The sequence below is a fragment of the Solea solea genome, chromosome 1 (genome assembly GCF_958295425.1).
Source record: "Solea solea chromosome 1, fSolSol10.1, whole genome shotgun sequence".
NCBI classification, from domain to species: Eukaryota; Metazoa; Chordata; class Actinopteri; order Pleuronectiformes; family Soleidae; genus Solea; species Solea solea.
The window spans coordinates 18404518-18431194 of record NC_081134.1 but is presented as its reverse complement, the minus strand read 5'-3'; the positions used below and the strand labels follow the sequence as shown (position 1 = coordinate 18431194).

General features: G+C 41.1%; 1 protein-coding gene across 7 annotated transcripts in view; it reads right to left on the bottom strand.

Moving 5' to 3' along the window:
* ctnnd2b (catenin (cadherin-associated protein), delta 2b) overlaps positions 1 to 26677 on the bottom strand; it is a 135503-nt gene that overhangs the window by 10208 nt on the left and 98618 nt on the right. For 5 of the 7 annotated variants that reach the window (XM_058627597.1, XM_058627589.1, XM_058627613.1 and 2 more), the window contains 8 exons: positions 16576 to 16762; positions 14750 to 14867; positions 12638 to 12820; positions 10227 to 10400; positions 9108 to 9258; positions 5691 to 5952; positions 1648 to 1741; positions 605 to 731 (listed from right to left, as the gene is read on the bottom strand). In XM_058627597.1, coding sequence (XP_058483580.1) covers positions 605 to 731; positions 1648 to 1741; positions 5691 to 5952; positions 9108 to 9258; positions 10227 to 10400; positions 12638 to 12820; positions 14750 to 14867; positions 16576 to 16762 — 1296 coding nt within the window. The remainder of the gene's footprint in view (positions 1 to 604; positions 732 to 1647; positions 1742 to 5690; positions 5953 to 9107; positions 9259 to 10226; positions 10401 to 12637; positions 12821 to 14749; positions 14868 to 16575; positions 16763 to 26677) is intronic. The other 2 variants (XM_058627605.1, XM_058627622.1) reach the window with 1 other exon arrangement.

Here is a 26677-nt window from a genome sequence, read left to right as displayed (position 1 = left end):
TGGGAGAGTGAGAGGTTCAGAAAGCTGAAGTTTCCAGCTGAAAAAGTTGCCTAAGAGTGAGAAAAAGCAGCACAACTTTTAATAAGATATTATAGACTTGGTGTAGGTGTCTCCACTGACAGACATGTTACATGTTGGAACAAGCGCCCTGAATTATCCCATAAGACCCACGGTAGAATATGATGTTCTTAATACTGGTGAAACACTGTGATCATACTCCACACATGTATGTGAGAAAATGCATCTAAAATATACAGTTTGAATTATTGGTTTCACTGGACGTCATTTTGTCCCATATTCATATTCAGAAGCTTCTAAAACCAGCGAGAAATGATTGCTCTGAGTCAAAGTGAAGACTCATAAGAGTCACACCATCATTTCATACGTGCAAGGGCGTGAGGCTGTTTCAGGAGCCAGAGCACAAGGATTCTGACTTGACAACAGAATCATTCGTCAAAAGTCTCCACGATGTGAAGGTTAAAGACGATTTGAGCCGTAACTGGCGTGGTGTTTGTTTGACTGGACTGCACCGACGCAAAGAATTATGGAGGACAAAAGGGACGGGGGGCAGGAGAGCGTAGACAAGACGGAGAATCGGACTTACCTGATCGATTGTTGGGTGAGGTCCGTACGGGGGAGACAGACGGAGTGCGAGAGGAGGAGTAAGGTCGCTGCCTGTCTCGCTCTATCGTGGAGGAAGAGCCGATGAAATGGTACTGAGAGTATCCATCCTGAAGGAGGGAAGGAAGAGACAGAACCGTGTTAGAAACAGTTACATGACTCACATCAGAGTCCCCGCTAATTATTTATTTGACATTTTGGGTGTTTACCATCTCTACTATAAATAAATTGAATTCCTCTGACACAAAATTACATTACATGTCTATGAACGTGGATATCAGTGTGAGCAATCGATTACTAAATTAATCTGATGATTGACTAATCATTTTGAGAGTTCTGAGAGTTTTTTTTAATAATTAAACCAGATTTTTCAGCTTAAATGTGAATATTTTCTGGTTTCTCTATGACTTTTGGCGTTTTGACTGGAACGACGTGACGGAAAGTTGGTCTCAACATTGGTATTTAATGCTTAAGCATGCCTTAAATATAGAAACCTGGTGTAATTGACCTTTTTCACAACAGATTATTTGTCGACATAACACAGGTTTTACATAAATTAGGATTCCAAGTTATTTTAAAACTACATCTATGTTTCCTTTATTTTCTGGATGTGTTCCAATAAAGTGATTGACAAATAATTATACTGTATGGTCAGTATGGCATTGCTCAAACACTGAAAAATATCAAAGCTAATTGAAATCTATCTTAAAATCTTAAGCATGTAATATTCAATTCATTCTAAAACATATTTACAGTTCATGTTTCAATACAAAATAGTGTGATTCCATGTCTTTTCCATGATAAAACATGTGCCATAGTGTTAAAACAAAGTCAATGCTCAAATAATATAGTAAAATCCATAAGAACACGCTGTGTTGCGGTCATTAAAACACACAACAGATGCCAGGTTTGCTGTCGACCTGGTCCTAAACTTTACCACTTTACCATCCTTTCCTCCACAGAGTGAGAATATTGTCTCAAATACTCGAGAACTCAGACGTGACCTGTTGCCAGTGTGGACTTTACCTTCTTGTAGAGGCTGCGCAGGTCTCTGTACTGCCACATGCTGTTCAGGACCTGAGACGCTGCTTTCACCACTTTGGGACTATGTCTGGGAATTCAGTAGAGAGAAACAAAAGAAGACAGTATAAAGCTTGACCGATTTTATACTAGTCGGTTAAAAGTACACACACATGACATTGAATAATAACAATATAGAGACAGGAATAAACTTCCCACGCGATATCTGTGAGGAAATCATAACCTCCAGAAGATAACGGCTCCATAATTCTGCTCTGCCCAAACCACATAATTGCTTGGATGATTGATTGATTGACCTGTATTTCATTATTTGAATCCCTCGGACTTTGACTCAGCTGACTAATGGCTCCAGGTCTAATTGGCTCATTTGGCCCTAATCAGCACCTTGGAAATTAAAAAAGTAATTTTAGGAAATGTCATGTTTATTATTAGTATCCTGTGATTGCAGACTGCAGGGAACGTCAAGCCGTTACATAAGGAAGTAGGACATTTTCGGAAAGAGATGACGAAATCATCTATGGGATTCAACAACCCTGATCGACAATTTTAATAACAACAGAGAGAAATGTGATGTTTATTGATTAATTCAAGATCTGGACAGAAGTGGAAACCAAAATCTGCAGTTATTATACAAGCGTAGAAGTTAGTGGTTGCATCTGCTCTCACGATACACGACATTATGGTGTTAAAAATTTACATAACTTTTACTAAAGCTAAAAAATGTCTTTGCAGATTTAGCTTTTGACTTTTGCCATTCATATGTAAACAGAACTTTCTCTATATGATTTATTTTTCTTTTCTTCTTCTAAACATTTTAGTTTATATGCCAGGCCTGTATGTGGCGCTAAAGCACTGCCATGGAAATACACCAAAAACAGAAGAAGACTTAGAGCATGTGCATAACGTTTGTGCAATGTGTACAGAGGTTGGGCTACGATATCATGGTTTACCAAAAGTTCAAAAGTTGACATTTTAAAAACATTTTCACCCTGTGACCCGTTTTCTAGCTCCCAAAATGTCAGTTCTGTGAGGATAAAGAGCCAATATGAAACAAAACCTTTGCAGATGATGGTGTCCACAGGCCCTAAATATCACATAAAACAAATGTTAAAAACATAATTCGGCTGACAGTGACCTTTTTCATTTGGACTTTCTTAAGTGCTGACTGTTCTCAAAACTCTAACTTACTTTCTCTGACCCCTGCATGTCCCCACCCTATCACGATCATCTCCATGAGCCAGCCACTTTATTATTCCCCCTACTTGGCCACTGTCAATTTGCCGACACCCTCATCCTCTTGGCTGCACTAATTCACCTTCATTACTTGCATGCATTCATATCTCCTTCTTGAATCCCCTGGTACACCCCGTTCTACTGTCAGTGTACTCACACGCAAATAACCTAATTTATCATTTTTATGTTAACAAATGCTGCCTAAACAGATGATAATATGCAGCTGAGTGCATCTCACGGTCAGCATTCCACATATGATATGGAGATAATCAAATAGACATAATCCCCAGTCCAGCTGTAGATGTTGTGAAGAATTCTTTTTCATCTAAAGCAGAGTGATGTTGTTGGTTTGCAGCTGTTCTGTTGGATGGGACTGTATAATGCCACAATTAATTCTGCATAATCTATCACTACATCCACTTATAGATCTTACAAACCTGATGCTTAAGATCCTGAGTCGATCAATCAACTGTATGAACTGTAGAACTATAGAACTGTATGTTCTGTTGTCAATTTCAATCAAAAGGTAATAACTGTGCATCACTTGAGGAAATAGACAAGTTTCAACTGATATGTTTTACATCCAAACTGTAATTTGTTACTCCTCATGCCCAATTTCTAGCGTCAACAGTAAATAAAACCTGTAGTTATTACAGTTTTTTTTAAAACCACTTTTGTCTTTTAATGTGAATAAACCAAACACACAGTACTGTTCAACTGTGTCTGTGGACATGTGGACTATGTTTAGTTTGGTAGTTAGGAAACCTAGCTGCAGCGCTAACATTACACACCGGCGTGGACATGTTTTATTTATGGAAGAAATCCTAAGCATATCAATTAAATGGACTGGACTAGCTTGCTTGTTAGCAAACCTAGGTACAACATTAACATTATACACTTTAGACATGTTTGCTATGATGTTTTTATTTAAGAAATACAGAGTTTGTCAAATGACTTGTCTATCTTGCTAGTTAGCAAACACAGCTACAACACTAACATTACACACTGTGAACATGTTTGCTAGGGAGTTTTTACGTAACTAACCCTGTGTTTGTCAAATGGACTAGTCCAGTTTGCTAGTTGGCAATGCTATTGCACAATGTGTACATGTTTGCTGTGTTTTATGGAAGACACCCTGTGTTTATCAAATGGACTAGTTTCGCTTGGTAGTTAGCCCACCTAGCTTCATCAATAACATTACACACTGTGGACATGTTTGCCATCACCACTCTGCATTTCCAGAGAAATCATTAACATGTCAGTTTCACTTAAATGTCTGGATACACACATATGTAATACCAGTGGTGGGCCGTCAGGCCCACCACCAAATGAATGTGTGTCTGAACGTGTCTGAATTCAATTACTTTTTCAGTATGTTATGATTATATTTCCAGAAAGAATATGGTTATTTTTTGTGAAGCTGAGCTTGATTTTCCATATGTCATTAAACGCATCATAGCTCCGTGGACCTGCTCTAGGAGTATTGCTGGCCTTTCATTGAAGCTGCCATTTCCTATTTGGTTATAACTTTGACTGACGTGTGTTGTCAGCCAATCAAAATTTGATGCATAGTGACAGAACGCCCCAGGCCTAGCGACGTGTCTGGCGCTAGCCCCCGCTGTTGTCATCAACGACGTTTGAACCTTTGGCGGGTTTTGAAGTAAGCTATGGCCACAGCAGTAACACCACCGATCTATCATGTTTCTGATCTCCTTCGTGTGCACTTTTCATGGCGATCGTTTGAGAAAAGAAGGAAATTATTTCAAGAGAAAGACCTACACCGGAGAGGTACATCATTTATGGTAGTTCAAGTGTTAATGATATATTTATAAAAAAATTTAGAAGTGGTGAGGACAAAACTGTTTTTGTGTCATATGGTGGCTTGTGAAATTGCGAAATAGAGGAAGATGTGGTGGTAATGATGCAGTAGCCTATAGATGCGCAGTGGTGTGCGTGTGCGCTATGGTTGTTGCAGATCAACTGTCTCGTGAATATAGTGCATAATGGTGTGTTTTGTATGTGGTTGTGTTTGTGCGTGTTTTTTTTTTTCTTACCGAAGGCCCTGACGGAAACCCCACGGTACGCTACTGTGTAATACACTCAACTGGTCCACAAACACAGATCTCATCTTCAAGAAAGCAAATCAAAGAAGCTTTTTCCTCAGATAACTCAAGCATTTCAACATAAAACCACATCCTCTACCAACATTTCTACCAAGCCATCAACAGCTCTGACCGCCAAGCACAAATCATCAACAGATCCTCAAAAATCATTAGCCTCCCTCTTCCATCAATGGACTCACTCTACTACAAACAAACAGGACAAAGAAAATCCTCTCAGATTCCACCCACCCTGCTCATCACATCTTCGAAATGCTGCCTTCAGGGAGAAGGTACACAACTCTCCACCAGAACATCCACTTCAGGAACAGCTTTTTCTCCACTGCAATATAAACAATAAACTCCCCTTTTAGTTCAGTTCACCTGTAATCTGCATATTTACAGGGTGCCTAACTAAGTTTGCATTGTTGTGTTTTTGTAGTGTGTCTTGTTTGTGGGCGTACAACTGATGGCTAATGGCTGTACTTTTGTCATATCTTTCAAAATCTAAAATAAGGTAGTTCATTTCTTCTCTCTTCTCGGTTGAAAACTTGTTGTGATGCTTTATTCAACAAGTTACCAAGAAGAAATCCACAGATATTTTTTGTAAGAATTCTGTCACACACTACTCCTCCTTTCAACCTCATCTTATCTCCCTCTTTCCTTTATCCGGTCACATCTTCCCATTCGGCTTACTTGTCTCCTTTGCTGCGGGCGATGCCGATGAGCTTCTCGATGCCGCCAGCGTCCCTCAGAGCCTTGGTGTTCTCCATGTTCTTAGTGATGACCTCGTGCAATGCGCAGCAGATAGCTGTGATGGTGTCGTCCGACATGGTCTTCCCCATCAGGCTGCCATTGTTGTTGGCGCCTCCTGCACTTCCTCCCCCACTGCCAGTCGTGTTGTTGTTGTTGCTGCCTCCGGGCAAACGGTGCACCAGGTCCCTCATGGCGTATTTACCTGTGGGCAGGGAGTGAGTGTGTGTCGGGGTGCAGAGGAAGAATATAGGTTAGCGGGTCTCGGAAATGTAAAGGAGGAGAAAAGGTACAAGTAAATATGAAATAAAAACTATTTGAGCTTTTACACTGACATTTTTGATCAGTGATCCCCATAATGCTAATAAAACAGGCAATTGTGCTGCCAGTAAATCTGCCAATTTTGCCGAAAGTTTAATTAAGTATGGTGTAATGTTACAGTGCAACTTGCAGTGCTAGTAAAAGTAAAAGTATGGCCTGGCTGGGTGGTGTTCAGACTGATAGAGAAATGGTCACGTGATCCTGCACCAAATGACTGCATTTCCCATGACACCTCAATTCTGCTGTCAGACAGTCTTGTCCGCCCTGCTCTCTGCCCCGTATTCTGATTGGGTCATCACTCTGGGGTGGTGGAGGTGGGGCACATCAAGATCCACTGACAGTTTACATCACCACTACATGTGTTTCACTGCTGTACAAATTCTATATAGTGCGTGGGGACTGATTTCAGACAGAACAAAAGGTTCTTTGTTGTTGATGTCTCTGATTCTAACACTTGTTTCTTATAAAACAATTTGGTCAGCTTATGTTGTTTAAAAAAAAAAAAAAAAGTGCTACAGCAGTCATTCCCAAAGAATGTGAATTTCTGCTTCTTCTTTACTTTTCTTTTTTTTTTATAAAAGATTTATATCAGCAATACACCTCTGACCCACATGAGGGAGCTTATTAAATTTCCAAATAAATGGTTTCTGCTGTAACCCACAATTCTGCAGCCAGCAAAGAAATGAATGTGTGGCTCGTTAGCCCAAATTACGAAAGGACATGTATAGAGATGACACCTGCTTTGTTATTAAACACAAAAGCCGAGTTAAAGAAACAGACTGTGGCTAAAGTGAGCCAAAAATATCACCTAGCTAGAATAAAAATAGACATGAATTAACCCCTGTTTTGTTAATCAAACAAAAAAGTCCAGTTACAGAAGAGACTGCAGCTAAAGTGGCTCAAACTTACACCTGTGATGTAAGCTAGAATAAAAAACAGACATGAATTAACCCTTGTTTTGTTAATGAAACAAAAAAGCCCAGTTAAAGAAGAAATTGCAACCAAAGTTAGCCAAACAATCACTGTGAAGTAAGCAAATGAAAATAAACATTAATTAACCCCCGTTTTGTTAATTAAACAACAACAAAAAAGACAGTGAAAGAAAGAAGAGACGACAGCTTAGCTATCACTCTCTATTCACTGATTTATATAGTAAGCTGGGTTACGATGATTCGTCATCTTTGAAAAGTGGGACCCATTTAAAAAAGTTTCTTTGGGAATGTTTGAGAAATAATGTGCAAAATAATCTTTGTTTCAGCAATAAAATAACCCTACAATTCTCTCCAGACAAACAAAGCAATTCACAACTTGCTTATTACAGTAAGTTATCAAATAGAATGGAAGCGTGTAAACAACTTAATTCAGCAACTGTCATATACTCACAATATTGGCAATATTCACATTATTACAAACGCATAAGCACTAAAACTGGAACTCTCCATCATATTAGTTTCATTGCAGCACTGAAGCCACTGTAGACTCACAGTGGTGCTGTCTGTGCAGGCAGTATGGTGTCTACTGCTGAAAGCTTGAAGGATTTGTCTCTCATACAATGTCATCATGTTCATACAACAGAAGTGAGGCCAGGACATCGTGTCCTGTCAAAATGTGCAGCACATACATGTCCTGTGGCAGAGCAACACTCTACGAGTGACAGTGCAACCTACAAACAGTACATGCACATGACTGGCCACATTCACCGACAGGCTGCGCATATAGACACAGTAACACACATGCAGTGCTCAAAGCACTCAGCTCAAAGCCTCAAGCATCAGATGGAGAAAGTGGAAGGAGGCATTAGGTTGTTGCTATGGGGACCAACAGAAAAGCACAAAATATCACTTGTCTCCCAAAGCAAAATCAAGTATACAGCACCATATCAGTCAGAGCAACGGTACTATTTAAGACTAACACTATATCTGCATACAGACAGCCTGTTATGAAGCGACTTATCCCTTTTCTTTTATTACTAAACCCACCACCGGTGAGCCGCTTATAATGGCAAAACCCCACAAATTACATCTTGACAAAAAAAGGGAGTCCAATTTGACAAGCACCATACTGTGCATTCAAGCAAGTGAATTTTCTTTCCACTGCCATTACTTTTATTTAAGGCGGAATACAGCAGATGAGGGTCAGTAGAACCAAGGAAATATCAAAAATGTTCTTGAATAAGTTGACTTGCTTTGGAAAATCAGCAATAACTCAAAGAAACCCAGTGCGTCCGTCTGTGTAACTACTCAATTTGAGCATAATGTTAGTTCAGGCACGTTCTATGCCATCCAACATTAGCTGACAGCTCATCTTATCCCCTTCTCTGCATTCAATAAGCAAACTCAGTGAGCACCTTATTTAAGCTGCCCCAGCCTTCCTACTCTTTCTGCTTCACAGCAATTCATTTCACTTTAACGACCTACCTCCACCCCATCGCCTCTTTTCCATGCTGAGTCTGATCTAAAGCCTCATCTCTGTATGTTATTTGCGTTTCCATGATAAGAAATTGAGAAGGTGTACCAGATCTGTACCATCCCAGCTTTTGGCACCCTTCCATTGGTATACCAAGCAAGCACAGTGGTCCAGCTCCTAAAAGGTGGCGTTAGATAAACTGCCATCCATTGAGTGCTCAAAAAGGGAATCATCACTTGTATATGACAGCAGGGAACAGCACAAAACACGCCACAGCCTTCTCTCAAACAAAGCATGTCTTGTTTTTGTGATAAACAGCCACATGCCAAAAAGAAAGACCACGACATTTTGGATGCCCTCCATTGTTATCCTTTGTTTACTGTGTTGAGTTCAATCTTCTGCGTGGAATTTATTGGTGGGATACACCGTGTTGCACTGTTATGACATTATGCGATTTACACATGTGACGCAGCTGTAACCATGTGACACAGTCACCCGGGTCAGGGTGTACCATTCCAAACCGCAGCAGGGCGAGTTGCACTGTGCTGCTTGCTGCTACCATACTTTCCAAGTGTGAACATGGAAGGGAAGGTACCTCTAAACTTGTTTGTTTGTTTTGAATGAACTACTCACCGATGAGTTCCTTGTTCCTGATGTCCAGAGCCATGTTTCTGAGTGCGGTGGCCACGGCACACACCACCCGATCATTGTCTATCCTCAGCAACTCCACCAGGATGGGTAAGCCTTTCTCCTTACGCACTGCAGCCCGGATATACACTGACCACTGGTGGAGGGGTGGGAGGGTGGGGGTGAGGGGTAAGGGGTGAGGGGTGAGGGAGTTGGCGGTGGACAGAGACATTAGAGTTTTGTCTTTAACGCATTATTCACATTACTCATGTTATTTCCCATGAAAGACTGTGTGTGCTAAATGTGTCACACAAAAAAGAGTGAGTGTAGCAGCGTTGTTGCAGGAGTAATAATCCAATTCAGTTTTGTTTATCACAGCATTGTAACCATCCAAGGTTGACTCACCACAAGCTACTAGATTGTAAAACAATGCCAACAACTTTGTTTTAAGAAAATGTATGACACTACCCACGGTCCTCAGGTGTAATAGCAATGTAATAGCATGCAGAACACACTACATCAAAGACACAAACTACGGTTAGGACATGTACAGTCTTATACCTTTTTCGTTTTTGTAATATTTTCCAATATTTCCTTGCTCTGAATCCCATGATACATGCTCATGATTCATCCTGTAGCTGGTCAATATGGTTCCAGACTTAAAACACTTTGTACAAGGATATTTTAAAATGCCAGTGGAGAAAAATGAATGAGTCATCTGGGCAATTTTAAAGTCCATTTAAAGTTTGATGCTAATCCATCAGGGAGCTGACGATATAATTACAAAATTAAGAGAAAATGTTTGATCTGCTACTGGCAGTCAAATAAGGGTAAAGCCTCTTGACATGTAATGATTTATTCTATAGTCTCCACATACGGTCCAGTCATTACTTCTTATTTCTCAAACTCTCAGACTTTCTCAGCAAATGGAGTTGTTCAGTTGTCATGGAGACGGCTTACTTGTTGCAGATAGTCTGTGTGTTTATCCGGCCCAGTGGGTGAGGTGCGCTATCGCACAGCACAAAATATTGCACCTTCAAAATGCCGTCTGGAAACCACTGGAATTTAAATACAATTCTACAGATGCCCTTTACTATCACAAAGCTTCAGCCACAGCACTGATACCTTCCAGCTGCCAGCAGCCAAGTTCTGCAGGGCCCCAGCTGCTCCCTCCAGGGTGTCTGGGTTGGAGCACTCAGACAGCAGTGTGAGGTAGGGCTTGACAATAGTGGGATGCCATAACATCTGGATGCCTTTCGGGGGCTCCGCCAAATCTGGAAATGGGCCGACACCGTCCCACTGTGGAAGACGAGACATAATTCAAGAGAGAAAGGCACTTTGAATTCTGTGTGAGGACAGGGTTGATAGTGGGGCGGATGCCAGCTCAGTTCCCCCCAGGCAGGAACAGGGGAGGGAGGGACAGAAGATTTACTATTCATAAGCAGTGTATAAATAAGCTGACATTCATCGGTTTGTGCGCGTTGTTCTTCTATCTCCTCTGTAATTTAAATCTGACATTTTGCGTCTGCGCTGATGATACATTTGGAAAACACAAACACATACTGCACATAAATAACAATAGTCAAATTGTTGGCTCTTGAACACAGTGAATCTGGAATATAATAATTCACGCAAAATCAATGCTCCCAGTGATGGACTGCACTGCACTGATGAGTCGTTTTTTTTAATGAAAACAAAGTAACCTTTAGTTACTTCTCAGGCTGAGACATTAAATCATTTTTTGTCATTTACATTGCACTTATATCTCTTTTTCTTCTGTCCACACAGTACTGCAGAATGTCACCACACCTGCACTGTTGGCCAAGTGGAAGGAATTTGGGCTTGTAGGTAGAGGGTTGCAAATAATAATAATGTGTGTGCAAATAAAAATTCTATTCTATTCATTATGCATAAAAATACACCTTCATAGCAGTCAAACATAAACTCAAACACACTGACGTTGGACTCATTAAGCCGCGTTTCCCAGAGTAGAACAGTTTGGTTTCTTAATTGTTTGGCGTTTCCATTAGGAATAGTACCAAAATAACCAGTCCCTACCATTCCATTCTTTGGCACCCTTTCTTTGGGGTACCTTTGGATTTGTTCACACACAGGAGACGCCTATAGGACGCATTAAAATGCCAGGTGTGATCAGAAACATTGATATATAGATTATATATACAACAATGCATATGGGTTGTAGATCGGTCAGGACAGATGGTACTACCAGGTCGGAAAAAGGCCTACTCTATCTTCTCTCAGCCTTTTGTACTTTCTTTTCACTGCAACTTTACCTCACTCTACCTTTATAACTCCTCTCCTCTCTCCTCTCCTCTCCTCTCCTCTCCTCTCCTCTCCTCTCCTCTCCTCTCCTCTCCTCTCCTCTCCTCTCCTCTCCTCTCCTCTCCTCTCCTCTCCTCTAATTACTCCACAGTTGAGTTTTGCTCTCTCCAACAAGCTCCCAAATCGCTACTTCATGTTAATCACCCACAGCTGCACTGGAGTGGAGACAGATAGAAGGTGGAGAGGAGTTGGTGATGGATAGATGGGGAGGGTTATGTATTATCACCACAGGAGAGGTTATGATTCGGCCCTTTATTTTCTGATCCAGGGGTTAGTGGTAAGACCTCTTATCCCTCTGGTTTTACCTGGGTACACGCAGTTCGTTTTGGCTTTACTCAAACAAATGGGAAGTAAAGGCCTGGTTCATCACTATCATTATTCGTTTAAATATCCAGTCTTTGTTGGAGAAGGAGAGAGAGGTAAAAAAGCCTGCAGGGCTAATGAGCAATTCACCCTGATCTACCGGAAGGGCTGGGGTTTTAAATCCCCACAGCTTTGGTAGAAGTTGTAAAAGACTTCTTCCACTCAACCAGAATGTGACGCTGATTGCTCATTAGCATGACAAGAGGTTAGAGCCTACTCCAAGGAAGTGGTTTGGTTTCTGCCAATTCTTCAACTAAAAGAGAGCTCATTTTATCTGCTGCAGGCAGGATGAAACTCTGGCTTTTTGGCAACAGGAGGACAAACCCAGGAAATGCAGAGGGAAATTCAGTTTGGTGCCTTTGAGTCTGAGCACAGAAAATGAAAAATTTAATCCACAGGTAAAAGCCATAATCCTGTGATGTTGCCGTGTGGATGATCAAGCCTGTCTTGACATTGTGAGTCAAGGATGTGAATTGAAATAATCTGGGTGGTAGGTGCTTGTCATCAAACTACAAAATGTGTGACGTGATGGTGAACTGGAGACATTTGGACAATATAAATTGGAACTAGAAAATTAAAGTCTGTTTCAAAACTAGTGCTGAGAGCAACATCAAACAGGTTCTTGCATTCCCACGAGTGTCGGATTTGCAGGCAGCACACCGCTGTGAGTACAGCACACTGCCCGAATGAGAAACATCTTATTACTTGCACTTTGCAAAACGCAAGAGACTGGATCCAAGCACGTTTTGTAACACTTCCTGTGTCTATTTTGTAGCACAGTGGCGCTCTAACTACTACTACTCTGAAGTTTGGAGCAGATAGATCCTCACCTGGTCATGTCCTTTCTTTTTCTTCTTCTTCTTGCCCCAGCATCCGGAACTCTCGCCGTCCTTCCCACCAGTGTCACACAACAGACCATCCAGCTCCTCCGACCCCCCCTGCTGGCTGTGCGATGTCTCTGCAGCCAGACGGTACGACAAGTTCCTCAGGATGCACACGCAGTTCTCTACGGTCTGAGGGAGGAGAAGGAAAGAAGAAAAAGATAGGTAAGGTGAGAAGACCAAAGGACAGACCAAACTAGTGATAGCAATACAGCACGTAGTAGCACCAGGGTTTCAACACCTTAGTTGACATCAAATTCAATGACTTCGCGAGCACTTTCCAGGACAAATTTCCTCAAATTTAAGGACCGCATGTGCTGACACAGCTTTAGATGGGAGGGCAACTTGTAAGAGCCCCTTCACCCATCACGTCACTCTCTTGCTTAGAATTCCATGTCAACAGTGGAGAGTGTGTCCACAACACTGCTCGTGTGTTGAGTCTACATATATGAAGCAATGCAGGACATGGAACAGTAGGTGGCGTCGACATTTACCTAAATATCAACTTAACTTAACTGTCTTTTTTGCACAACATTTAAGCACTTTCAATAACCGATGTGTCTTTAGGGCAATTTTCAAAAACTTTCAAGGGCCTTGAGATTTGAGATTTTTTTCAAATGTACAAACTTTCAGATGTAAAACGTCTTTTGTGCTTATGAGGAGCCTCCTCTCAACACAGCAACACATCAGTGAAAACAAAAGCACACAAATGAATTCATATGAATTCTCACATTAAAACACACACACACACAAACGCACACTCTCTCTCTCTCTCTCTAGTGATGTTTCTGTGTCACTGCCCATCTGGGTTGAGTAATATATACGGTACACTGTAAAAAGTGTGAAAAGCATGTGATTTTTACATAGTGTTAATATTTCATCTCTTACCTCCTAAAGGTCCAGTGTGCAACACTTAGAAAGACATTGATTACACAACCCTTAAGTATAGTTGTAGTATAAGTGTATGACTTTTGATTTTGTAGCCTTAGAATGAGCTTTTTTTAATACTAAATGTACCTAATGGTGCAGTTATATTTGGTGTCGGAAACTTTCCCAGGCGTTTCCCCAGGCGTTTCTTCCTTCAACAGGAACGCCCAATTCTTTTATTCGGAAACTTGGAGCAAGTTCAGCATTTTTGTCAATATTGTTTCACAGTAAACCCCATGCATAAACCGAAAAGGGAACAGCAGAGAGAAAGAGAGTGTAAGGGTTAAGAGAACTGTGAGCACTCACATCCTTCCTGGATGCTAACAACAGGGCCACCATAGTTCACTGATGTAAAGGAGGGTTGAGTGGACGAGTCCTTCAGTTGTTGCACTCTGTAGTCTCACCATTAGATATCACTAATTCTCACATACTGGACAGTCAGGGTGGGAGTCGCCAGGGACACCACGATGTGATATTATCACGATATTGCAAAATACTGAGTAGTTTGCAAAATCATACATCAGCTCGTGTGAGTGTGGACTGAAATTTTTATGAATTTTTATTTGTAACATCAAAATCAAAAGCTATATAATATCGCAGTATTTCACTGCATCGATTCCCCCCCTACTGGACAGTTAATTTTTTAATATATTCAATATATATTAATAGCTTAACTCATCATATGTTGTAAAACTGTAGTTGATTGTTTCAAGATATTTACTGATATTTCCTTTGTAGAAAATTGGAGTCAAAATTTAAAACATAATAAAGACGATGCTGTTTACGTAAAAATTAAAACAGCTAAACAAGGCTTTTTTTTTTTTTACAGTGTGACTGTGTGGCCTGCACGTTTCTGCGGTCATTTACAAACAAACAAACCACAGGAAAACAACTTGTACAAATGAGGACACACCTGCAGTTTACCAACACAGGCTGCTGAGACAGAGATAACTCATGCAAATGTATGTAAATCATAGACAGTATGTCTTTACACTGTAATCCTCATGCAACAGGACAGTCTCACACACACACACACACACGCACGCACACACACACACACACACACACACACACACACACACACACACACACACAGAGTGGAGGCTACATTGCAGGTGTTTGCGTGCGAGTTACCTTGCTGTCGATCTCACTGCTCCCCAGAGCCGTCTGGATAACATAGAGCAGAGCGTCTGTCAGGCCTTCACACTCCCTCATCCTCCTGCGAGCCTCTTCTCCTGCCGAGCTCACATTCCTGTTACACACACACACACACACACGCATCAATAAAGACTCAAAGTCGTAGAAAAACCTACACACTTTTCTTTGCGACGTAAATATGTTACCAGTGGTTTCTTACACTTTTTATGCAGGCACTTAGTTGTGATGGTTAAGGTTAAGGTAAGGGGTTAGGGAATGCATTATGTCTATGGTGTGTCCTCGCTAAGGTATAAAAACAACTTTGTGTGTGTGTGTGTGTGTGTGAGAGAAGGGCAGAGAAAGTGAGGCAGCGACAGAACGAGGCAGACGAAGGGAAGGGAAAAAGGAGGGATAATGTGATTGAGAGAGAAAAGATGGAAAAAATGAAAGAGACAAAGCAGAGAGAGAGAGAGAGAGAGCGAGAGCAGGTGGCTGGTGGTAAACCAAACCCGCCATGAAATATTCAATCTTTAATCAGACTCCCAGCATTCCCTAACGAGGCGTGAGAAAGATGAATTAGCCTGTCGAGTTTAGGGGGCTGCAACACACACAATACCAGAGACACACATCACAACATTTTCATACGTGTACAGGAACTAGAGGGGGACAATTTTTGTCTACTGCCTGTTTTGTGTACTTTTTTCTGAGAGCAGGTGAGGACACACACAACAATCCACACAGCACTGAGACGATCCAAGGTCCACTATAAACGGCTGATTCTGAACGGACTAGTGACACGCAGGGTGATAATAGTTTGGGATTTTTCATTAGTTTTAGTTTTTATTTACTTTGAACTTGTTTTAAAATGAGTTCTTTTATTGGTTTTAATTAAAACATTTTGTAATATGGAGAATTTGCCAGGTGCAAGATTCAAAAAGTTCGTAATAAATAAAAAATAAATACACTCAATACACAATTTTAGTTTGTTTTATAAAGAGTTATTTGAAGTTATTTTTATTTCACTTAACAAAAATGTTTTTTCAATTATAGTTTTCATTAACTATAATCACCTTGGTGACACTTACTTATCGCGTTGTAGTTCAAATTTAGTGTTGACATGTAAATACAACACAGTACATATTTGATATGAACCCAATAGCGAGGACAGCAGAGTCGCTCAACGTGAGCTGCACCTTATGCCCCGTCTGTAAGATAAAATGTTTCCAAATGTCAAACATCCACTTTCCAAATGTCAAAAAAAATAGGAATCCATTGAAGCGGCATCATTAAAGCAAATGTATTTGTTCTCCGTGTTCATCGTATACCACAGCTCTGACGACAGAAGCGAGATAAATCTAATAATTAGGGAAAGACGAGCAAAAGTAAACGTTATACCTACAGTTTTCATTATTCTGTCGGTAAGATTTGTCTTTTTTGTCCTTGTCAGGCTCAAATGTTTGACAGAGAGGAATCATTAGCACATTGAAAATGATGAAATAATCTAATAATTAGGTGCAGTTTGTCAAGTTTAACAAGCTGTGGAAAATCTGTCAGCCACAGGGATAAAACATGGAGCTGCTGCAACGGTTGGATGTTATTTCCTGTCACTGTAAATCAAAAATCCAAAAATAAATAACTAATTAGTTTGTTCCTTAGACACAAAAAAATAAGCTGGAATATGCAAAATATATGCTTTACCGTCTCTACTGTAAGTTCTGGGGTAAAAATCCTATGAAACATCCGGGTGAGGAGGTTAATATTTACTGAGCCAGCGTGTTTTTGTACAAACAAACAAACAAAAATAAAAAACCAAAGACACTCACCGCAGACAACCTGTGGCGTTGCGAAGGACCTGGGACGAGTGCAGTTGCAGTTTGCGGTCCTCCTGCGTGTGCGGGGACGTGTCCCAGCCCGAGTGAGGGATGATGACAGCGTTGGTCAACACGGCCAGAGCATCCTGGATGATGGGCATCTTCAGGGCGTCGCACGACGACAGGTTCCACAAGACACCTGCAGGGGACAGTGTGAGGACAGTGTGAGGACAGGAAGTGAAAAACCAAGCAACAGACTTCCTGGAGGAGTTTAATGATATGTCATGTCACTTTTATGTTGAATGTTACAAACAAACCATTAGAAAATGACTTTGGTAGATGTTTGTGTGGCTTTGTAAAACCACTCACTCTCCCACACCAAAGCCCACAGAGAAAACTGACAATTTTACAACACAGCAGTTGGGGTTGTGTGCAGCTCTGTTGCCTCTGTCAGTCAATTCAAATGTGTTATTATGTGACTCTGGTGTTTGAAATTCTTTATTCACGTCAACCTGGGTGACACAAACTCAGCGAACGAGGCAGCAGTAAACGAGCAACTCCTGCATTACTGTGAGCTAAAAATTAGGATTTTCTCTATGGACTTTGGTGCGGGAGAGTGAGCCGTCAGAAAAAAGGTGTCTAATGATGATTTAAAGCAGCAATTATATTGTTAAGTTACTAAAAATCACTTTTCCATCATCGCCATGTTTTCATTGAGAGCAGAATTCCTCGTCGCAGGCTGTTTTTTTTTGGCTGACAACTGCAGTTATGTGTCATCTTTTCCTCGTGTGCAGCCTCTGTGTTGTTTCCACGAGTACACAAACCAAACCCTGGTATACTGCAGTACTACAAACCCCTTATTCTTTGTAATATATGATTATTAATAATTTAACACATCAGTCTTTTATGCTGTTTAGTTGCAAACCTGCAACTGCTTCTCCACACGATGACACCGCCTTTTCCATGTCACCCCGTCCCCCCCCCCTTTTTTTTATTGCTGCGCCTAGCACTTGTGCAGATGTGCGCATGCAAATGATATATATGTATTTCCTGCTTTATTGTTATCTTTTAGTGTGTCTGAATGTTCAGTTTTTATACTGCCGACACTGTAAAGTCCTCGGCAAAATTTCCCACTGGGACGATAAAGTCTATCCTTTCTCTTCTGCATTCACAAACGAGCGTCCACAATCATAACAACACCAAACCCGGCAACGTCATGATGATAAAATAAACTGAAGACAGGGGAGACACAGTTGCACACACACACACACAGGTATTAATTAGAAGGCCAGTGTCTCACACAGGAGTGACACAAATGCCAAATGTTGTATATTTTTCAAACATAACCTTTAATTTATTCCTGCAGGTCGATAGTGCTGCTGTAAATAATGAATAACAAAGGTGCAACAAAGTTAATTAGGAGAACATCCCTCTGTGTTTTCCCACATCATCATCAGTCACAGCATCAACAACAAAGACACTCAGACTTTAAGACTTATTTTGTGTCTGATTTTCATCTCAGAGGAGCCGACGAAGCATCTCTTTACGACAGGAAGCCATTTTGCCTCTGGAGAGTTATGCTGCTCCACAGTGATGCTGGGACAGAACGCCATGACAACCGTGACGTACGGCGGCTCAGAGAGGCCCACGACTGACGTTCACCTGAGATTCCTCTGCTCGGCTGCATTTTCTACCCTGACAAACCTGCTCAGTGTTTCGGTTTTCAGTGTGAGGCTGAGTAAACTGGAGCTGTGTTAAATAGTGTGACATGATGCTATCAGGAGGTGTAGCTCAACAATAAATTCAACAGAGAATAAAAAGCGTTTTTCACATTCAGAAGAATCCCTGAATGTTTTTGAGGATTTTATTCACATGAAACAGTTTGTCTGTGGTTTCCATGGCGGCCTCATGTTACTGAAACCATGAAGGACCTGCATAAGATCCCACTGCTGGGACCTCCACTCAGGACCCAGCAGTGGGGATTTCTCTAAGACTTTAGACTCAAGACGCTGTAGTACACACGCCAGGACTGTGAGTGGCACTGTAACGGTACAACAAAAACAGAGAAGAAGACGTTACACATTACATATACAGACAAGGAGACAGAATAAATCAAGCCAGCGATTCATATTGACTGAATTCAGCGATCCAGTCTATATGGAAATAAGAGGCCGGTGTTTTCAAAATATACCGTTTCAGGTCCTCTAAAGCACTGTTTCCATGTGGATGGAAAGCCTCTCCTTCAAAAGAAGTATGCATACTCACGTAAACCTGTTTTTATTTTGGACGGGCCCTTCGACAGCAAGGAAAGCTAAGCTTCTACTGTGTTATATTTGCATTTCAACACTGAACGTACGCTAGAACACAATTAGAATGCATCACTAGTTTATACAGAATCAGCCTATATATATATATATATGTATACATATATTACATGTCATTTAGCAGACGCTTTTATCCAAAGCGACTTACAATGGAAGTACAATTAGCCAGGGGTGGAATCGAACTTGCGACCATGATGGCTTTCGTACACAAGGTAGGGTCTTAACCACTGAGCCACTCCCTCTCGTATATATATTTAAATATATGTATCAGAAATACTGCCTGCACGCACGCACGCACACGCATACGCACGCACGCACGCACGCACGCACACACACACACAGACAAATAGGCTCCGGGTAATAGACAACGTCGTTTCAACCTTTCAAGAAAAGGACAGAGAGGATAAGAGGCAAATCACTGCCTTTTGCTGGAAAGCACTGATTTTTTGAGAGGTTTTACTCTCTTCCTCTCTCTCTCACACACACACACACACAGGTTTGTGCAGCTGTTCTCCTCAGGACACTGCGCTGACGTCCATTCATTGAGACAGCCTATAAACAAAGCCTTAACCTTCACCATAAACTTAGCCCTCAGAAATGCGGTTCTGCCTCATTAGGACCAGGTTTTGGTCTCCACGAGGACTACCGCTCCTGACAAGGTCAGTGTTTAGGACCAGAAAAGGTACACACGTAGGAGGCAAACACACACACACACACACAGAGAGTGATAACCTTGAAGTTGTATAAAACACGTCATAATTCCCGTTGACCTTCGTCTCCAAGTGTCTCCGTCCTGATGCATGTACTCGTGTAATGACATGTTTGTGCATCTGAGAGTGTCATATCTGCACTTACTTTCCTCTGTTGTAATTGCAGCTGTAGTTAAGGGTAAAACACCCTACCTACCATTAGATATATGTGTGTGTGTGTGTAATAATGTGTCCTCGCTGTTGTTCACCCTTGGCCGAACAGCGACTGTGTAATTACAGCTTCTGTTATCTGTCTTTGTGAGTTTGTATGAAATTGTTCTCGTGTCTGTACGTGTATGTGTGTGTGTGTGCGTTTAAGCCCCCGATGGACAGATCAGTCTTCCCCCCGTGTGCCGCTTGGACTCTGTTAAAGTCAGTGGTGTCTGTTTGTGGTCAGGGCGATGTTTTTTTTAAAAGACTGTAGCCTCTGGCTTCATAATTAGTCTGTCATGTCAGCAAAACTGTTTTCCCTCTGTCTCGTCTCCTTATCTCCCGTGTTCAGCAGGACAAACAAGGTGTATTTTTTGATAACCTCAACATTAAGCGTGGCATGTAATAATTCTAAATGACCTTGATTTCCATGTCTGGGAGTCAGCGAATGCTGGTAAACTGCTGTTTTATTTCAAGTCTTTCATGATTCAGACACTAATTAAGTTCAGCAGGTTGTTACAAATATCTAAGATGGAATATGAGTGCCATACTTTTTAGGAATTAAACAATACTACAAGAATAAAGCATGACATTAATTTTCTGTTGCACGTAAACATCTCCTTATGTCCTGTGTTCAGTAGGACAAACACCGTAACATGGACGCTGGGTATATTAAATTTATTTATTGATAATCTTAACATGTAGCATGGCTTGTCATAATTCTAAATAACCTTGATTTCCATGCTGGTAAACTGCTGTTTTATTTAAAGTCTGCCATGTTTCAGGCACTGGTCATATGAAAAATACTTCAGTATTGTCACAGATTAAGGATATTGTTCAGTAGGTAATATATATATATGTATAGGACAGAATATTAGGGCCATACATTTGAGAATGAAGTCATAATATTACGAGAATAAAGCACAACACTCACCCACTAAAACTAGGTTTTCTGTTCAGGAAATAACTATAATTTGATAATCACTAAATAATAATGTGCTTTACTAGCACTAACATTCATGGATAACAATAATAATTATATTTTGTCATTAAAAATATAATTATTGGTTAAAGAGCTTCTACATTCTGGTGTATTAACCGTTGCAGAAACATGAAATATGATTCAGATAATTACCAGTGCTGTTAATTTAGGGCAGCTGTGGCTTTGGGTGGTGGTCTAGTAAATTTGCTAAAAACTATATTTGGGTAGTTTGTTCAATATCTGTCTATAAATGCTCCTGATTCTGTTTACCACAGCTTTAAAGCTGCAGTAGGTAACTAACTGACCTGTGTTTCTTCTTTATGTAACAGAAACTATCACCTGACCTGATTCAGGGAGCGTTTGTGTGTATACAGCAGCAGAGCAGGGATGGGCGGGTGGAGACAAGGAGAGTTTATGTTGTCAAACTGCTCAAACTCAAAATCACGTTCGCAGTGTCTCGCTTTTACGAGCTCTATGTTGCCGTGGCTCGACATGAATTAAACCACTTCCTGTGTGCAGCGTGTGGAGCTGATGGGCTCAATCAGCATTGTGTGACCTCATTTGACAATGACCTAACCGTAATGGATTAGTTTATAGTAAGAGTTTCACTCGTGGAGGAGTTTATTGTGTGCCAGTCGTATTGATTTTTTTCTTCTTTTTAAACCAGAGACATGATGTCATGCTGCAGCTGCAAAAAAAAAAAAAAGATGGTTTTTCATTAGTGGGAAAAAAAAAAAAAAAAATCAGCTGTTAGGCAGTGTGGCTTCTCGCTGTGCAGAGAAATGACATCATCCGTCTGAGGTGAGAGGCTGAGGGATTTTATCTTTGCCCTGAAACACACACACACACACACACTGTGTGTGTGTCCTCTCACAATAATTTCTGCTACACACATGCACATGGTTTTATATCTTCGTGAGGACACATCATAGACATAACACATTCCCTAGCGCTAGTGGTGTAAAAAGCCATGGTTCTCAAACTGTGGTGGTACGGGAGCTTCCTCTGCTGTTTATACCAGGGTATGTGATCGGTGTCAAGCTGAGGAAGTTCTGACCAGAGTGCGTAGAAAATTAAACAAAAGATGAAATAAATAAAATAATAATAATGAGTGTCACCTTATCTCTTGCTCCATCTCAATCTAATGTCACTATACCTGTGTGTAAAGTATATGTGATGAAGAGGAGAAACCAATAAATTATAAAGATGAGGGAATCTCCCATCATCCTCATAATTTATTGGTGTCTTTGCATCGCACTCCGAATTATCCACACTTTTGTCCTGTATATTCGCAAAGGATCCAGTGTGCAAAGTAGAGCTGAAACAATTACTCGATTACTACATTAATTGTCAACTATTTTAATAATCGATTAATCGGTTTGAAGGTTTTTTCATTATTAAAACAAGATTTCTGATTATTTTAGCTTCTTAAATGTGAATATTTTCTTCATTTCTTTGCTCCATATGACAAAGAAATCATTTAAACGGAATCATTTTGGTTTCTGGACAAAACGGGACATTCGAGAACGTCATAATTTCCAGGTTTGACAAACACTGATCAATGTCTTTTTAACGTTTTCTGACATTTTATGGATCAAACAATGACCGATGATCGATTAATCTCTCGATTAATTGAGAGAATAATTGACAGATTAATCGATTATGAAAATAATTCTTTAGTTGCAGCTCTAGTGCAAAGACCTTAACCCTAAAACCATGTCTTTATCCTGGAAAAAAGCACTTTAACGTTTTGGTGACCAGACAAAATGTCCCCATAAGGTCAAAATGTCCTCACAAAGACCTAAATACAAACACAGGACTAGAGACGGGAATCGAGGGTCAATCAATTCCCGTCAATCGATTCCTCTAAACCGTTGCCTGCTTAATGATTCCGCTTATCGGTTCCGCTCGTTTCAAATGCGTCATGACGTCACACGTTGTTTTGGTTCAGAACGCAGCAAACATGGCGCCGAAACAGAAGCGCTCTAAAGTGTGGTTATATTTCTCACAAAAAGAAGACAAGACACCTGCAACACTTGTAAAGTTTCCATTTCGTCCAAAATGCAGAAACATTTGGCCACACAGCGTCTAATTAATTTGCAGCGACGAGTCAAGCAGCAGCGGAGCTAACGGGACGCAATCCGAAGGTAACTTTCAACTCTCCGGGCAGGACAAGCCCTGTCTACTTAGTTAATGTGAGTAAACTTTTACTATACGAAAAATCTCCATTGTCATTGTCCATCAAATTTAGATGATGATGATGATGATGATGATGGCCAGAGTCAGAGCAAGTTGCTCTCGTGCACCTCTAGCTACTCCGTTCACAGAGTCAGGGAAGAAAAAAATGACCAAGGCAAGGACAAAGAAATGTCACCGAGCAGTCTGTGTTTTTAGTTTTTATGGTACAAAATGGCGCCCTCACCCAATGAGAATCGATAAGAGAATCAATAAGGAAACGGATCGATAACCAATATCGATAATGGAATCGGAATCATTAAATTCAATTCCCATCCCTACAAAGGACACTGCATTGACGAAACAAAGCCTTATAACCATAACCAGTAAATGACTAACCCTTACCTTAACTTGATTACCATTCAAATTCTGGCCCTAAACTTTCCTCAAAAGGGAGGTTCTGCCTCATAAGAACCAGGTTTGGTCTCCCTGAGGATTACTGGTCCTGACAAGGTCAGTGTTTACGCGAGAAAAGCAAACACACACACACACACAGAGCCATGAGTGTATGACAGATGAAGGAGGTTAATTGCCTCAGCCTTACATCATGAGTGGCAGCAGGAGGTTATGAATGCGCCGCTCGATGAAGGGAGGGGAAATGAATATGGTGGCGATCGCTCTTTGTCTCTGAAGCCATTTCCCCCGTTTCTCATTTGCGACAGAGTTTCATTTCCATGTCACATTTCTGTGCTGAACTGCGACATTGCAGCGCGCGTCTTTGAATAAATGTATTCATTTTGTGTGTGTGTGTGTGTGTGTCTGTTTTGACAGCTCTCTCTGAGTGATCCAATCTAAATTTAAGACTTTTCAAAAGGGCAGTTGTTTTTTCTCTTTCGTTATTTCTTATAACAAAGTGAGGAAAATAAGCGATCGTTTGTTCGTGTTCGGAAAAACTGACGCTTCCATTAAATGTATCACAAAGTTTAATAGAATTTCTAAACGTGTGGGTTTTTTTTATTCACTGTTGTTCAGCAAATATTTGGACTCACTGTAGGCAGTCAATGACAATGTTTGTCTTGTCCAATCGGGAGCCAGAATTAACTTAACTGTGTGTGTTCACAGTGAATGTGATTAAAATGTGTTGCAAAACGAAATTACAAACAGTCAAAACAGAGACGTGTCTCACACACACATTATTTTCTTGTGTTTAATGATCTTTCATGATCTGCCTGGTTTTGTTTCATCTTGTCTTTGTTGTGTCTCTTATTTTCTGTCCAGTATTTTTATGTTTTTATTTAATGCTAAACTGGGAAATTTGAGGTTCAGTTTGGTACAGTATAGTACAGTATGCTTTGGAAAGGCTTGCGTTTCGAATGAGAACAGTACCTATCTCCTTTTTGTCAAGCTTTGTATGAGAATAGACTTCGGGCATCGAAGAAACACCGGTCGTAAGGGGGTGACATTTTTTTTTCTGCCCAGTCAGCTGACTGTCATGGGTGGAGCTTGACCAAGACAAGGGTGCCGAAGAATGCAACACTTGGTTATTTTGGTTCTATTCTCTAATGGAAACACAAAAACACTACATACCTTACTGTACCAAAACCGAGCCATTCCACGCGGCTTATTTGAATGTCTACATGATGTAAACGTTGTCATTCACCCATGTCAGTGAATCTACAGATGTACATGACATGGTTGATCATTAAACCAAAGACACTGGACACTGAAGGACAACAACAACAACAACAACAACCTTGCTTGTGATTTATTTTTCTGCCCTTAAGCAAAGTGCACGTGTGAGCGAATTAATGTGGGTGTGTTCTTGTATATGTCACCTCTTTGGGACGTTATTCTGTCATAAACACTGACCTTGTCAGGACCAGTCGTCCTCATGGAGACCAAAACCTGGTCCTAATTTCAGAGTAACTGGTTAAGATTTGAATCGTGGTTAAGATTAGGGGGTAATGCTTTGTTTAGTCTGTTGTGTCCTGAGAAGAATAGAAATCTTGGTGTGTGTTTGTGTGCTGTTGTATCTACCGAGGCAGGCAGGTTGACTCCCAACTGTGATCCTGATTCAAAATGCTCACCAGGGAGAGAGAGAGAGAGATGAAGGGAAAGAATGAAAAAGGGGGGAGACAGAGAAAGGCAAATAGGACAGAAAAGAGAAAGCAACAAGAGGAGAAGGGGAGACCAATTATGAAAACCTAACCACAGAGGGACAGGAGCGAGTGAGAGATGCCTAAAAACGGAGAGAGAGGGTTATTTCCTCTGGGTCCATGAGAGAGAGTGAGGGGGGGGGTCACAGTGTGTCTGCGTCCGGTCGGTCGTTCAGCTGATTAATTTGTGACAGGAGGGATTTCTGTGCTCCGTGCCTTGAATTGCTGCTCTAATTTATATGGTAATCTTCTTTAAGACTCCAGCCGCATACAAAAACCTTTTATTTCCATCTCCGCGGAGTCGAAACCCTTCCCCTTATATTCACTTCACATGTATGAATAATATGTAAATGCACAGAGCACATGTGGGTTAAACATGTGCGGGGAAATGTGAGGACACCTCTCTATTTCGCGCTCCCCCGATAAAGACTCTTGACTCCTGTGCCGGGACAGCGTTCGGTTGGGTGTTGACGGGCGTCTCCGATTACCGCGGGAATCGTTTGTCCCTTACCAGAATCTCATGTCACCCTGATGTGGAAGTGCTGCTGTAAATAATTAACAATTTAGAGCGCCAGTGGTGGATGAAGCCTCAAGGGCAGCTTCCTTGAGACACGGGGACAGTTGGGTTTTGTTTGCAGTTTGCAAGAACAGGAAATCATTTCAGGGGCTAATACTTTCTGAATCTGTGAGTCCGTTGTGATGTGAATGTTTGTGAACGTACATGAGTACCCAACAGTTGTGTTACCATGCACACAACGCGAGCTCTACATGGTGTCCACCAACCAGTCAACAATAAAGAATCTGATAACCAGAGAGGTTACGCAAGGACGTCTAACTGCTCACACCTGTGCAACCCATCGCTCAAAGAACACAAGGTTCATTGGACAACTCGAGGTAGCTGTACGTAAGACAAAAAGACTATAAAGATAGTAGATTGAAAATTGCAGAATTATAGTTGCTCAATTTGGGCTGAACTGTTTAGACAGTTTAAAAAAAGCACATCATCGACTTTAAGTGCCAAGTCAGATTCACCACAGAAGCAAAACTTGACAAACCATAATTATATCAATGCTACTGCACACCAAGTACTTATCAGTCATGGAGACACAGGACTAATCTCCTGAAAGGCGGCATAAACAGATGACTCCCCAACCCAAAAGACCTGGATCACCTTTGACCTAAAGACGGTCGAGATATTGAGAGATTCCTGTGACACTAAGGTTGAGCAAAGACCCCATCTGTCTTTATCTCTGCCTGGAGAGGTTCACTAGGTTCCGCTTATGACATGAATGTCCTTTTTCTCCCATGTCCATGACCCTTTTATGGACAAATACATGCACATCCACATATGGAGACTGTATGCAGCAGGTTCCTGGTAGCACAATACTTTCCAGTCAAGTTAGTGGGGTGCTCTTGCTGTGGTCAAAAAAGAGGCAACGAAGAAGACGGTAACCATGGACTTGAAGACTGACGTGTACCCTTGTTTAGTATGACCACAAGCACAGACAAAGGTCTCCACAGACACGGAACATGGAAAGTATGACCCGAACACTAAGACTACCAAAGCTGCTGTGCAAG